We start from the raw sequence: 15,851 nt of genomic DNA, 5'->3' as shown, positions 1-15,851 counted from the left end.
ATGAAGCCCCCATGGCAGTCCCCTTGGTTTGTTGGTAGAGACGATCCTGGAATAGGAATATATTGTTATTGAGGGACCATTGGGTGAGAGAAACAACAAATTGTGTCGGAGGAGTCTCGGTGTTTGATCTTTTTTGTAAAAAATGTTCAAGGGCCTCTAGGCCTTCCTGGTGGTCAATATTTGAGTAAAGTGACTCAACATCCATGGTTGCTAAAATAGCATTTGGGGCTTGTTGCATTTCTTGAAGGTCCTTGAGTATATGTGTAGTATCTTGCAAATATGCTTTCAGTGACATTGTTAGGGGTTTGATAACAAAGTCTATATATTGAGAAGCTGGTTCTGTAATAGTGGCCCTTGAACATTTTTTACAAAAAAGATCAAACACCGAGACTCCTCCGACACAATTTGTTGTTTCTCTCACCCAATGGTCCCTCAATAACAATATATTCCTATTCCAGGATCGTCTCTACCAACAAACCAAGGGGACTGCCATGGGGGCTTCATACGCCCCCAACTATGCGGGATTATTTTTGGGGCTATGGGAAGAGAGGTATGTGCACAGCACTGAAAACCCCTTCAAACAGCTCATCAAATACTATGGTCGTTACATTGATGACCTTTTCTTCATTTTTACTGGTACAACAGAACAACTTCAAGAATTTCATCAATATTTAAACAGCACTAATCCTAACATCAAACTCAGTTTGGAATTCAGCAACAAAGAAATAAACTTCTTGGACCTTCTAATATCACTGGATGAACAAGGCTTAATACACACATCTCTGTTCAGAAAAAGTACAGATCGAAATACTGTTTTACATGCTGAATCCTTCCATCCTAAGAGTCTCCATTGAAAACATTCCATTTGGGCAATTTCAACGTCTCAAGCGCATCTGCAACTCTCAAACGGACTTCAATACCCAAGCTACGGAAATGCAACAGCGGTTCGTTCAAAGGGGCTACAAAGCAAAGACACTGAGTGGGGCTCTAACACGAGCAAAAAACTTTGGACAGAAGAAAATCTTCTCATAAGGAGACAGCGAGCTCCATCACAAACAAAAAACAGAATTTTCTGTACTTTACAGTACAGCAACATGGCATACAAAATCAAAAACGCCATTACAAAAAACTGGTCCATACTGGGCTTGTGACCCTTCACTGGGCCCCTTGTTCTCGGAGCCCCCCAGGTTTGCCTTTAAAAAAGCCCCCACCCTCAAGGACAAAATCGTCAAAAACTATTTGCCAGCATCAAAACTTGAGACTTTTTTCAAAAAACCCATTGGCACCTTCAGATGTGGGGGCATGTGTCCATTGCACACAGATCAATCGTTCTACACATTTTATGGACTCTACATGCACCTACACTTTTAAATGTCGTTCTTTTGCAAACTGTAATACAACACATGTGGTATACCCGACTGGACTGTGTTTGTGGGTGTTTTTACATTGGTCGCACAAAAAGAAAACTGAAAGAGCGTTTTGCAGAACACAAATATGCTATCCGTAAAGGAAACATGGAATATCCGATTGCAAAACATTTCAAGAACATGACCCACACAAACATTAATGAACTCACAATCATGGCAATTGAAGTTATTGAGAACACTCCCCGAGGGGGTGGACAGGTTGAAAAGATTATTGCAGAGGGAAACCTTCTGGATCCACTCTTTGAAAGCAACTGTGTTCCCTGGACTAAATGAAGAAATAGACTTTTCTCCGTTTCTGTAAATATATTAATGTGTTCTGAATGATTGTCTTTGATGATGAGGGTTTACTCACTGTTTCATGCCACTGTTTCCTATTCTACACACAGTGCCTTGCAGTCAGTAATTTTTTCATTATTTATTTTCTTCTATATGTTAACATGATGCATCATGGTTTATTATTGAAATATAGTGTTACATAATGAGCTTTATTTATGCATTATGGATGATATGCTTGCCTATTGCTCTGTGAAAATATTCCAAAGTGTATATATTTTATTTGTCTTTTATGAATGAATACTTGGGTGGAGTCACATGACCACACACGATCATGTGACTTCCTGTTAAGTGTTTTTTAAAAGTAGACTTCCTGCTGTTCAGTTCATTTACAAATGTTGCCCTGACGAAGACTTGGTGTCGAAACATGTTGGTGGTGTCCATGTAGCTAATAAAGGACTTTTAATTGAGTAAGTACAGAGTGCCTCGGACTTTTCTTGCTTCAGTTCAAGTCACAGTTACTGCTTCAGCAAGTTTTTTCTGTATTTCTATTCATCCGCGGGCCTGGTCCTTGTAGAGCACCTGCTTTTTACCCATTGTTCACACCTGTTTTGGAGCCATAAGCAGCACTCAACAATCCTCCCTTTTTTTGCAAAGCTCATTTTATTATTGTTTAGCTGATTAGAAAGTGGTTGTCATTAAATTGGGACAGTTATTTAGTTGACATTTTAGTGATATCCAGTCATTTGTTAATAATAAATGATTGTTTCCATAATAATTATGGAATTTGTAAAGACATGATCATAATGAACATAAAAACATGCGTTTTTTTTTTTTACTTTTAATAAAAATTTATGCAAGCTATATCCCATGGACTTCAAAAGTCCCTCAATTATATAGTGACCCTTAGACAACAATGACAAACAGATTCATAATCAGCACATTTGGTGTCGCTTAAGTTTTAAGACATAAATATCACCCAAATTATGTTTATTTGATCTTACTGAAAATGAAATGATACCAGAATGAAAGGAAGGCAGTTCAGCTAATAAGGATTTTAAAAAGTCATATTAACTGTAAGATATTCATTTTTATTTGAGATTGCATTTATTACCTAACAAATTGTAGTTTCAGAAGAAATAGGTTAACATTTTGCTATATTGTTTGTTTCTTACAGTTGTTTATTTGGTAGTTCTTCTATGTTAAATACGTTAGTAGGCTGAAGGTTAAGCTACAGAGGACGCTATTTTTATATCTTATTGAGCATCAAAACACTTTATTCTGTTGGCTGTATGTGTCTTTTTATGTGCATCATGTTATAAACTGCATCTGCATATGCAGATACTGTAAATTTATTCTGTGATTGTGGTGCTGCTTTACTCTTCATACTGTATTCTCTCATCGCTTAGTCTTGCACTTCTTTTTTAGTCTTTGTCACCTTATGAAACACTGTCAGGCTGAATAAGACTTGTCTCACCGCATGCTTCTCTCTTTTAGGTGAAACAAATTATGGAGGAGGCAGTAACGAGGAAATTTGTGCACGCAGACAGCAGCCACATTATATCCTTCTGTGGTAAATGTTTTTCTGCTGCCTGCTTTTCTTGCATTTCACACTAGAAGTCATCATTCTTGGTCAGGTAGTTTTAAATTGTAGGTGACATGAAGAACATCTTTTCTGTCAGTTGTAATGTTTAGCTTAAGATTAGCAAGCCAGACTGCACAACACAAAGTAAATCAAAGAGACACAGGTATTTTGTTTAGAGTCATACAAAAATGCCTAAAATTTGTCATCCTTTTGTGTCTAATTTCAAAATGTGCACATTATACCAAGGAATATTCAGTATTAATAAGATAAACCACAGTATTGGTCACAACCATATTTACATATACATGGAATGATGGCTGACATCACTTTGTGTCATCTCCTACGAGTTCAGCCTCTCAGAACCCACAGTCTGTTCAGTACCATTTAAATCCCAATGATTTATTTTCATTAGTCATGTCTATTTATATTTGTTAAGGTGGACGGATGGATAGATCTGTGCTAAAGTAGACTAACACCCTTCAAAGGTGTTGATACTAACCAGGAGTGAGGCGTACGTGATTCACATCCCTCATATCCTAGCAACCGTAGACAGGGTTGAATTCAGTCTGTTTCTACCTGTGCCACCTGAGCTTGCCTTCCACCTGTTTTTTAAAATTTTTATAAAGAGTGTTAAGGCTTGAGGCGACCACACAGAGGAAATCATGTTGCACTCATAAGAGACAAAACTACATTTTGGCGCAAATAAAAACATTCCACCTCAAGGACACACAAATATGTATTAAATTCAATTGAAATAAAAGATATCTAAGCTAAATATTGACTAATACTCCGTGTGTTTGTGTCTGTGTGTAGCTGTCGTGGAGGCCTGTGTGCTTCATGGCCTGAAACGGCGTATTGCAGGCCTGCTGTGCAGTAATAAGGTTGCTGCACTCTTTATGAAGGTGGCAAAAAGCTTTACGCCTGCTGAGGAGCTCTGCCACAAGGTCCAGGAGCTGGAACAGCTGATCGAAAACAGGTAAAATGTTGACCAATTAACCAGAGATACAGTGGTGGAAAGAAGCTTTCGGACCGCCTTAAAATTTTCCACCATCTCAAATAATAATCATGAAATATTTGCGGAAAAATCGTTTTTGTGTTTTAAAAGGTGTGACTGCATTAGACAGACACAAACAAATACAAATGCTTGCTCTTGTTTATTGTTTGCATGAAAAACTAACAGAACTAAATTCTAAAAAAATGACCCAATACTCAGTACGCACTTATGATCAATTCTTATTGCGATATACAGTCATGGAAAAAAATATTAGACCACTCTTGTCATCAAAAACAAAAGTTATGCAATCAAGGACCTAAAAGCACTGTTTTTGGCAGTACAATGCGATAGCTATTGATGTAAGAACTTAAGTGACTTTGGTTATTATCAAGAAAACCCTGGAAAATATCTAGATATCAGCTATTAATTTAAACTCTTATGAGCTATTTTTGATATCTTTATGCTTGTCCAAACAAATGTACCTTTAGTCATATCAGGCATTAAAATTGAAAACTTAACAACAAAACAAAGGTGGTCTAATATTTTTTTCCATGACTGTACATGCAAATGTATGGGGTGTCTGAAAATATTTTTCCACCACTGTATAGTATCAGTATATGCATCCTTTCTCTTTGCATATTTTTAAACCGTTTTCTGCTTCTGTCTGCTATATTGCACCCTAATGAATTGCTAACCTGTTACCTTCTGACAATCTGTTCAGACGTCTCATCAGTCAGGTTTTCTTTTTCTGTTCTTTAGCAAGCAGAACAATTCCTCGCTGGGTAACGACCGCAGTCGGCAATCCAAGTTGGCCAACGTTCCTCCACAAGCACTGAAACACTTGTGGATCCGAACTGCTCTGATGGAGAAGGTCCTCGACAAGATTGTCCTGTACTTGGTAGAAAACAGCAGGTATCACTACATTTTATTTAATGTATTTATAGGTCTCTGGATTTAGAATGTTTTCTTTTTCATTTAATATCACAATTAATATCCCTATGTACTTTAGATATTTTCCTGCTTACATCTTTAATTTGTTTTCACACATCTCCTATCTGCTCTGTGTAAACACAGCCTGCAGTTCAACCCAATTCAGCTGAGAGTCCCTGAGTTTTTGTCATGTGACTGTTGGTCACAGTTGAGCTGCTCATGCCTTTGTGGTTGTGCAGAGAAGTGCAGAATTTTTTATCTTTTACAGAATCTGGTTAGAGCAAATTAAAAAAAAAAAAAATCAGACATGTACAATATTGTGATATTTGACCTTTTTGACAAAATAGCACATTTCTAAGCTTAGATTTTGTCAGGTTTTCTGATGGAACAACACATCACTGAGGAGTAGTTCATGGACTGCCAGAAATTAGAAAAGTTTTCATCCGACCCTTCAAGTTATTCTGTTTTTACAGATTGTAGTTCTGAATTAAAGTCATGCGTTTGACCCTTTTAGTCCCAACATTTTACTTCCACTGCAGACTCTGTTTCTCTTGAAAACATCATACCTGTTAAGGGTAAAAAAAAAAAACAACAACTTGTGATTGACTACAGTCTCTTGTCACAGGTTACATTTTCTAGAGCCTGAAAACAAAACCCAGAAGATTTCCACAAGTCAGATCATGTGAATTACGACATGTAGAATGTTTATTTTGGATTTTTTGCCAAAAAATACAGCCTTTCTAAGCCTACTTTCACTCATCTCAGAAACAGCTGCTTCTTTTTCTGGTTTCTGTGCTTGCTGACATCAATAGTTTTCAAACTTTTTGAGCTTTTCACTCATTTTGCACACAAAGGTCTATATATTGTGTCTGTGTTATAGAACTTTTTGACAGCTTTGAAACGCAAAGAAGAATGTGGCCATGAATGTGAAAACCTTGATGCTTATACCATAATATTTCTATTTGTATCATTTGCTTCAGTGCGTTCTATGAGAAAGAAGCCATGCTGATGGATCCCGTGGATGGACCTATTCTTGCATCTCTATTGGGTATTTTTTTTCTAACTGTACCAGCTTTCAGATTATAGAATTAATGAGTCAAGGATTTGTTTTAATTTATTTTTGTTTTACAGTTGGCCCTTGTGCTTTGGAGTATACCAAAGTTAAGACTGCAGACCATTTCTGGACAGATCCATCTGCTGATGAGCTCGTGCAGCGGCATCGTATCCACAGTGGTCACTGTCGGCAGGATTCTCCCTCTAGAAGACCTGCTCTGGTTAGATAGTCAAACAACTGATCCCTTTCTTGGAAAACAACCACCAGCTAGCCATGTTCTACTTCATTGCATGTGTTTAATACTTATGATGTCCTTCTTAACCCGTACTAGATCCAGAAGAGACAGTCCAGTGGCAGCATGGATGATCGTCCTCTCATGTGGGTGAGAGAATATGTTGAATCACTTCACCAAAACTCCAGAGCCACTCTGCTGTTTGGAAAGAACAATGTCCTGGTGCAGCCGGTATGTGTTTTTCTTTCCTTTGTAATATAATATTACAATCATAAGACTTAAATCAAGAGAGAATATTACGTGAGGCTTGTGTACTTTCTAGGAAACTCGATCTGTTAACCCTCTGAACTTTAACCTTCCTGTTGTCTCCATTTACAGGCACCAAAAAAATATTGTTTCCTTGTCTGAAAAAAATCCAAAAATTCTGAAAAAAAATCCCCAAATTTTTGAAAATTTGCAAAACCTTCAGGAAGAAAATTCCAATAATTCCTTAAAAGTTTCCCCTAAAAGTTTTACTAAAAAAAAAAAACCAAATTTGGCAAGAAAATTCTTATAATATTTTCAAAACATGAGTAAAAATCTTCCAAAGAAATCTGTTCTGAATGTTCTTAAAAAAAACATTTTTTTTTTTTACATTTCTTTTTTTTCCACCAAAAAATGTTCAAAAATTTCCCAAAAATGTTGAAAATGTGGAAATTTTCACTGTGAAAATAGTTTTTTTTCCACATTTTCAAACTTTAAAACGGGTCAATTTGACCCGCAGGACAACACAAGGGTTAAAAAACATTATCAGATTAAGAATAATTAGATTTGATCTAATTATGTGTGATGTCTCAGGTAAATTAACCAAATCTAAGCTGAAAATCATTATATTTTATCATAATCTATTTGTTTTACTTGTGTCATTAAAAAAATCCCCCCAAAATAGCTTTTGGAGTAACTAGATACTGTTAAAAAAACAAAAAAAATCTGCATTAATTGGTGGAAGTGAAAAGTCATGACTGACTCCAGCAGTCATGTGACAAATTTTCAGGGACTTTCCATCTAAACTCTGGCCTGTGTTTACACAGGGCAGATAGGAGACACACAAAAGACATGTTTGAGTTCCCTCTACTTCTAGCCATGCTTGTGCTGTTTCTGTAGAGGTCATGAACTTTATGTTGCAGTGAAAAATTAAAGTAAAAATGTGACTGGAGCAAGAAATGCCCAGAAACAGCTTGGAGTTCAGAAGGTTAACTGATTCGTATGTAAAGTCTGAATAATACTGCCATGAGACATGTTGTGGTTTGTTAGCTTTTGCTTGTGTGTGCAGAGAGACGACATGGAGGCCATTCCAGGCTACCTTTCTCTACATCAGACTGCAGATCTCATGACTCTGAAATGGACACCCAATCAGCTGATGAACGGCAACGTCGGGGAGCTAGATTCTGAAAAAAGGTAAGACTGTTCAGTCTATTAGAAGTACAAGCTTCTTTTTACACAGATGACTCATATTCACTCCTCTTTCTTCCAGCGTTTACTGGGATTACGCTATGACAATTCGCTTGGAGGAGATTGTGTATCTTCACTGTCATCAGCAAGGTATACTTATATAATTCCCTTATAATTTTGCCTTAAGTTCACTCAATTTAGCAAGTTTTAAGAGCTATTTATCTCATCCTAAATGTGTTTATTTCTCCAGTGAACAGCGGCGGGACAGTAGTTTTGGTGAGCCAGGATGGGATCCAGAGACCTCCTCTACATTTCCCCAAAGGAGGTCACCTGCTGCAGTTTCTCACCTGCCTGGAAACCGGCCTGCTACCTCACGGACAGCTGGACCCTCCACTGTGGAATCAGAGAGGAAAGGTCAGCACGGACAGGGAATCATGAAACACTTCTAGCCCCTTTATTTTCCAATAATTAATGCAGTGATACTACATTTGAAATTAACTGTGATCTGTTGTAACAGTTATCGTTTCATATTTGGAATTAGCACTTACGAGTTCATCCTTTCCATTCACAGGGAAAGGTGTTCCCCAAACTGCGAAAGCGGAGTCCACACGGCTCGTGCGATTCTGTGTCAGATAAGGAGGATGATGAAGCCACCGATTATGTGTTTCGGATCCTCTTTCCTGGCAATCAGATGGAGTTCAGTGAGTATCTTTAATCTTCTCATTCTCCCTCCCTGAGATAATGCAATAAAGAATCATCAGAGATTAGATGAATCAGCTCTGTCCTCCAGATACTCGCTGTGCTTCTTTGTAATTAATTAAACTGCCATCTTCTAATCGTTTGACTGCCTATTTAGCGTCTGTGTGTCCATTTCACATTATAGTCTCGTTGACAATCAGGAGCCTTTGCATGGACATAAAGTAATTTGTCTCCATCTTCACTCTTGGTTTGTTTTCTCATGTTTTTTTTTTGTTTTTTTTAGTTTGTATTATTTGCAGAATTGAGCTTTAATGTCCAAATCTGTCGTAATTGCATCTGGTTTTGTTTGCTTCTCACGCTGATAGCAGCAATTGTAGTAATAATAATTGGTTGCTATGCTGTGCAGTGGCCCTGGAGCTGATGGATCAGGGTGTCAATATGTGGCAGCCGACCCCCAGAAAGTCCTCCTGCTCCTCCTGCTCACAGAACGGCTCCTCTGATGGCTCGCTGCCCAATGGCTGCAATCAGGAAAGGTGAGTGTTTCCCCACGACGGGCTCAAATCTCCGCTCAGATTATTCCACTTGACGAAGTTTGACATTTTCTGACTTCACCAGGGCTCCCTTAAAGCTGCTTTGTGACACCATGAAATACCAGATCATCTCCCGTGCTTTCTATGGATGTGAGTTTGAACAACTGGGCTTGCCTTTTTCAGGATTTGGAACATTCTATTCTGATAGTCATTCGTTACAGTCGTCCCACAGGGAATATAAGAAGTTTTTCCTCTGCAGGGCTGGCGTACTGCCGTCATCTGTCCACAGTCCGCACACACCTTTCTGCGCTGGTCAACACCACTATAGTTGACCCTGATGCGCCTGGTGATGCTCGAGGAGGCCTCTCTGTCGAGGTCTGGGGCAGTTTCCTCAAGGACAGCTCTGTAAGATTCACACATTTAAGTCACCTTATTGTGAAATTATTCTTTTAACGAGTCTGTTATTTCAGTGTGATTGCAATGTGATTCTGTTTTTCAGGCCTATGAGGAGAAGGAGATACACAGGCTGGTGTATTTTGGTGGCGTTGCCCCGTCGCTACGTAAAGAAGTCTGGCCCTTCCTGTTGGGACACTATCAGTTCACCATGACTGAGAAATGCCGGCTGGAGGTATTTCTTATGTAATACGTGATGATACGTGCGCTCTGGGGTGACTTTGTAGTCTTTGTTTACAGAGGGTTTCTGTTTCAGATCGATGAGCACATGCGGCTTGTGTACGAGCAGACTATGAAGGAGTGGCAGGGCTGCGAGGCCATTGTCCAACAGAGGGAGAGACAGAAACATGCTGAGGCCCTCGCCAGATGTTCATCCGGAGCCAGTGTGGAAAGAGGACCGGTGCAGCGGGACTCCACCATCAGCACAGATGCAAGTTTGAACTTTCTGCTTTAAAATGTGCCACATTATGTAACCATTGTCACAACAGACAAAGCACATGTATAGTGTTCACTGTCTGAACCCCGAGCAGTTTCAGGTTCTTTGCCTCTGTCACTTTGGTCCTCATTGTGGCCTCAATTTTTACTGCAATTTAAAGTCCTGCACCTTTTATGGAAACAGCACAGTCATGGTTAGTGCAACAGTTTCCAAGTGCATGCAGGTGTTACCAGTACTTTAAACACAAATTGGTGGTTCAACATAGGACAGATATTTTACTACTAACACCTTTGATTTGTATCTATACTTGTCCCCTATGGTGTCTGTGTAAACACAGTCCATACATTTTTGTAACATTAGTCAAAGCTGAGTCCTTTATGACTTCTCAGTTGTGCCAAGAAATGTGAATCTTTTAGTTTTTTTTTTTACAGAATATGGTTAGAGCAAATTGTTTATTTTTTTCTATTTTTTTTATTGAGACCTGCAGAGTAAAGTGATTTTGATTAAATATCACCACGGCATTTCCCAATTTTCCACTGGAGCCATACATCGCACGTGATTAGTTCATGAACCGTCAGAAAACTGAAGACCCAAGAATTCTTTCTTCTTTTTAATAGTTTTGATAAATGGTGTAATTCCACTTTTTAAAATGTTGTTGTTTAGTGGATTTGGGGGTTCATCGGGTTAGGGGAAATAACTTGTCTAATTGTTCTGTTTTTATGTAATTGTGTGTGTGTTTTTTTTTTTTTTAATCCCTCTCCAGTCGTCTCTAAGTAGCAGCTCAGATCAACAGACTGCAACCTCACAGAGTGATTCCAGCTGCAGTGAAAAGGTAGTTTCTCACACACACAAACATTATCTGTGACTATTTAAAGATCACACAAGTGTTCTTTTTCACGTTATAAGCCCTTATTATAACTTGCATATAAGGTTTACTAAGATACAATCATACTCTAACTTTTAGACTTATTAAAACTGAATTAATATCAACTCTGTAACTTATCTGGATTACATAAATAGTCATAGTAAATGTTCTGTCGCTTTCTTTTATTACATATAATTTACTGAGGAAAACGTGGGTGCGTTCAAGGGCAAGGCAGTTCTTGGCAAAAGCTGTGTTTTCAGAAAATCAAACAGAAAAGGAATTATAAGCAAACTGGGTCAACGCATAAAGGCTAATGTGAGTTTGCTGACGAGTTTGTTGGCATATTTCCCTTACTTTTGACTGCTGATAGCTTTGACAGGTACTGCCATTGGTTTTGCAGATATGTGGTCATAAATCAAAGATTTTTTTGACCTGCCAAAGGCTCTATATCAATCTTCTACACCCTGGTGGTCGCTTTTCTGGGACCAGCTGCATCTGTTGGTAAAAAGCAGCTGCTGCCATTTTGAGGCTGTTTCTGCTGAGAGGCTGCCTTGTGCTGTTGTGATTTAGAAGGATGCTACATTGGTGTTCTTCATATCTGTTCCATAGCATTTATTAGAATTGCACATATTTTTAAGTTCAATAACATAATTTCTACTGATTTATTGAAAGGTTGTTGTTCACCCTTTTTATTTCAGAGTTTTGACAAAGCAGAAATAAAAATTCAGTTTCTCAAATGTTGCTCTCACCTGGTGATGGAGACACTGGGATTTATTGGCTTCAAAATTCTCCCAAGTGTCTCTGATCTATTAAGGATCCTCAAGGTTGCTTGTTTTGGCCTCACAGTTGTGGAGCTGTTATTGTTTGGGTGTTTTTCAGGCAAAAACATTTAAATCTCAAACCTTGAGGGGATAAAATCAGAAGAGCAAGCCATGGCAGTTCATCCTGAGGAGGACGTGAATGATTGTATTCATTTTAATGGGAATCAACCAAGAGTTGTTGAGACATTTGACTAAAAAATAACAAGAAAAAGTCAGGGGAATTAGTAAAGATTTATCATCTGGGAAACTAAAAAGTCTCAACAAAACCTTCATGTAGAACTGTATATATTGAGGTGTTATACTGAATAAGTAAAAAGTTTAATGTTAGTACTAGATTAAAATTCTGCACAAAATTTTACAGCAATCTAAGTTATAGTTGTTAAGATCTTTCAGCCTCAATGGAAGACTAGTTATCAAAGATTACCTGTTTATTGTAATGGAGTGCATATTGCTTTGTATGCATGTGTGAATCTGAAAGTCATTTCCATAAGTGAATAAAACAAATGGAAACTCAAAGGTTACCTCCATAGTTAGAAATCAATCTAAGATCTTTTGTTGTGCTTCAGAACATTGTTAGCAGTAATGAAATTGTATATTAATAATTAATAAAAACAGTCTTTATTAATAGTTCATAAATCTATTAAGCTTTATAGACCAGTCTTAAATTATTAGGCCAACTTTATGTTGTCATGCTGTGTCCATCAATAGTTGGACATTATGTTTACTTACATTCTGGAAAGGGGTTGAGTGAATCAAGATTTACAGTTTATTAATGGTTTTGCAACAGTTTTAAATGTTTTATTCCCAAAAGAAAAAGACTAGTCAGAGGGATTTTACACCACCTTGCAATCCATAATTTGTTCTCATCAATGATTTAGTATGTATTTCTAATGCAGTAGTTCATTATTTATTAGCTATTAATAAAGCCATTAGTAGAACATTTTTTGAAATGGTCGTGTAATTTATAGCTATTGTCTAACACATGCACAGCACTGGTGCAAACTTTTACCATTAGTCCACCTCAGTAGGACTGGATACACTTTGTATTGCATGTTCACAACTTTCTTTTCCCTACCAGGTGTTTGAGTCGGTTGAAGCATCAGATCAGGCTGAGATGGAGTCCAGAGCTGAGGAAGGGGAGACACAGCGCAGTAGTCCAGCGAAACCCATCCCAAATGAGACCACAGAGAGTCAGCAGCTTCCCACCTGCAAACCCTCCTCCCCAGATCCGTCAAATCCACGTCCAGACAACAGCCCACCTGCGACTGAATCAGCTGTTGGATCTACAGCTACTCCACAAACAGCAGAAACATCAGAAGTCTGCAGAGAGGAAACTACAGCTGGATCACAGCCAGTAGAGAATCAGCTCACAGCAGGTGAATCAGGAGGAGAGGACGTAAAGAAACCGGCTGCCGAGGACAAGACTGAACTGCCAAAGATGGAGACCGTTTCAGAAAGTGAGGTAACAGAGGAGCCTGGAATCAGTAAGTCAAACGAGAAATCTGAAGCCGAAGTAGAAGAAAAAGATACGTTAACACCTGATGTTTTAAAAGAAGTGGACACAAATATGAATTTGAAATCTGCTCCTGAGAACACTAATGTTCTAAAGCTAGAAACAGAGATTCATAATGAATATTTCCAAGCACCTCCACTGGGGCAGACTCTTCAGGCGCACAAGAGCAAAGATCAGGAAGAGGAGCCATCTTGTCCACCTGCAGCAGAAAAAGATAGTAATTCTCCAAGTGAGCTTTCTGAACCTCCTGAAACAATAGTTGAAAAAATCTCACCACAGACGATGAAGATCTGCAGCACGGAGCCAGAAGCAAAGGATGTCGAAGCAACAGTTTGTGACTTTGCTGAAACCAGAAAAATTGCAGAGATTCCATTTGAGAAACCGGGTTCCAATTCTCCAGTCAGACAAGTACTGAACGCTCTTCAGTCAGCATCAAGAGGGAGCCTTTCATTATCGTCCCACTCTCGGCAGTCTCCGGACACAGCCGATTCAGATGACTCTCCTTCTGCCTTGGAAATGGAGGACATTCCTGCAGGGATAACGTGTGTGACCTCCGAGGATATTAAGGCCAGGCCTCTGGTAGGCCTCGCTGCACCTCCTGTCTGCCTGGCTCAGAGAGAAAAGATGGCTTCTGAGGAGCTCATCCTAGATCACCATCTGGACACGGCTTGTAACACCAGTCCTGAGGGCACCGATCTGGGGCTTTCTGAGGAGGAGCCTGAGATGGAGAACGCGCTCACTGAGCCGGAGTCTGCAGAAGCCGGCAGAGACACCAAATACGATGAATCCTCAGGGGAGCAAACCTATTCTGTAAGCATGACAAACAGATACAAACACAGTCTTTATTTTAATCACACACATATACTAACTCAATTTACTGTTATTTCTGCAGCAAGAAACCCTGGACATGTACTTGATCAACTTGCATCGCATTGACAAAGATGTGAGACGCTGCGATCGGACGTATTGGTACTTCACTCCTGAGAATCTGGAGAAGCTACGGAACATCATGTGCAGGTAAATGTGTCACCATGCTGTCTAAATATGTTTTGACCAAAAAGGTGAAATTAAAGAGATGTGAAAAAGGGGCACCCAGATAGCTGGATTCCCTAATGCAGCAGCCTGGGTTTGATTCCAGCTCACGGCCCTTTTGCTACAAGTCTTCCCCCCATTCTTCTCCCCTACTTTCCTGTCTGTCTCTCTACTAACCTGTCAGGTAAAGCCAAAAAAAAAAAATCTGAAAAATGTGCTTGTCTTGTAGTTACGTGTGGCAGCATCTGGACACAGGTTACGTCCAGGGCATGTGTGATCTGCTGGCTCCCCTGCTGGTTATTCTGGATGATGGTCAGTGAACCTTTTGAAGTGTGAGCTTTATCATTATAAGCTGTGCATGAGTGCACATCAGTGGCCAAATGAATGGCTTGTTGTTCTCTTCCCAGAGGTGATGGCATTTAGCTGCTTCACTGAACTGATGAAGAGGATGAACCAGAATTTTCCTCACGGGGGTGCCATGGACTCTCACTTTGCAAATATGCGTTCTCTTATCCAGGTATGTGCATCCTTTTTCACTCATGTGACACACTGTTAAGCACTTCATAACACAACCTGTAACTTAGAATGCATTTAGTTTAATTAATAAGACAGTAATGAAATAGTTGCTGGTTGCTGCTGACATTCAAATACAGATACAATGGAAGAAAATAAGACTATGAGGAACAAGGGAGAAGCAACTCAGTAGGTTACAGGAAAGAAGAAAAATGCTGTTAGCTTTTTTCTTACTGTGCAAATAAAGTATAAAAACAGGGGACTAGCATATGTTAATCAACCTTTATCTAGCTGTTATTATATATCTCTGTTATGTTGTAGCTTGTCCTCCTTGGATCACAATGTAAGCCTTACATGAACTTCTTCTCTGTTTAATTATTTATGAAGATGTGCATTTATTGTGGTTGCTCAGACTGGTTGTATGCAGTTCTGAGTTGCACCCACACCCGCCCCATTGCATAATTCATTCCAAAACAGCCTCCATGCCCTGAGGAAGGGGCCTAGTCAAGTGATGTTGATGTTGTGTGTGGTGGACAAGAGGGGGAGCAGAGATCTGGCCTCCCTCCTCCAAGCTTTCTACTCCCGAGGATCCACCAGAGGCCTCAGCTGTCATGGACGTGGTGGAAATAAATCAATAAATGCATATAACAGTATAGTAAAAATGCATTTGGGGATATGTGTGTGTAGATGTGTGTAGTTTCAACACTAGCTGTCTTGTTTTCTTCCTTTGTAGCTACATTTTAGCAGAAATGAGTAGCATTTCATTAGTACCTTTCTTATTTATACAGTAATATGGCACTACAAGCTGTATTATCAGGTGTTAAAGCCACATGCATACACCTGGGAGCTGTAGTGTAATGGTGACCTATTGTTTTGATAGATCCTGGACTCTGAGCTGTTTGAACTGATGCAACAGAATGGAGACTACACCCACTTCTACTTCTGCTATCGCTGGTTTCTTCTCGACTTCAAAAGAGGTGATGGGAAAAGCAGGAATCGTATCGTTTGCTTTAATCGCCTGTGAAGTGAACTCCTCATTTCACATGAATGCAATCTGATTTGT

At 39.1% G+C, this 15,851-nt stretch overlaps 1 protein-coding gene across 3 annotated transcripts in view; it reads left to right on the top strand.

Moving 5' to 3' along the window:
• The window catches only part of sgsm1b (small G protein signaling modulator 1b), a 30,594-nt gene that overhangs the window by 10,055 nt on the left and 4,688 nt on the right, over positions 1–15,851 (top strand). For all 3 annotated transcript variants that reach the window (XM_023279772.3, XM_055019109.1, XM_023279770.3), the window contains 21 exons: positions 3,198–3,273; positions 4,099–4,261; positions 5,039–5,191; positions 6,190–6,257; positions 6,341–6,483; positions 6,595–6,726; positions 7,808–7,932; positions 8,009–8,076; positions 8,177–8,340; positions 8,498–8,627; positions 9,032–9,158; positions 9,241–9,305; positions 9,415–9,560; positions 9,655–9,783; positions 9,865–10,038; positions 10,808–10,876; positions 12,809–14,053; positions 14,136–14,260; positions 14,505–14,587; positions 14,683–14,792; positions 15,669–15,765. In XM_023279772.3, the coding sequence (XP_023135540.2) occupies positions 3,198–3,273; positions 4,099–4,261; positions 5,039–5,191; positions 6,190–6,257; positions 6,341–6,483; positions 6,595–6,726; positions 7,808–7,932; positions 8,009–8,076; positions 8,177–8,340; positions 8,498–8,627; positions 9,032–9,158; positions 9,241–9,305; positions 9,415–9,560; positions 9,655–9,783; positions 9,865–10,038; positions 10,808–10,876; positions 12,809–14,053; positions 14,136–14,260; positions 14,505–14,587; positions 14,683–14,792; positions 15,669–15,765 (3,592 nt within the window). The remainder of the gene's footprint in view (positions 1–3,197; positions 3,274–4,098; positions 4,262–5,038; positions 5,192–6,189; positions 6,258–6,340; positions 6,484–6,594; positions 6,727–7,807; positions 7,933–8,008; positions 8,077–8,176; positions 8,341–8,497; positions 8,628–9,031; positions 9,159–9,240; positions 9,306–9,414; positions 9,561–9,654; positions 9,784–9,864; positions 10,039–10,807; positions 10,877–12,808; positions 14,054–14,135; positions 14,261–14,504; positions 14,588–14,682; positions 14,793–15,668; positions 15,766–15,851) is intronic.

Source organism: Amphiprion ocellaris, chromosome 17, assembly GCF_022539595.1.
Source record: "Amphiprion ocellaris isolate individual 3 ecotype Okinawa chromosome 17, ASM2253959v1, whole genome shotgun sequence".
In the NCBI taxonomy this organism is placed as follows: domain Eukaryota; kingdom Metazoa; phylum Chordata; class Actinopteri; family Pomacentridae; genus Amphiprion; species Amphiprion ocellaris.
Note: the sequence above shows the minus strand (reverse complement) of the source record. Positions and strands in the feature narration are given on the sequence as shown.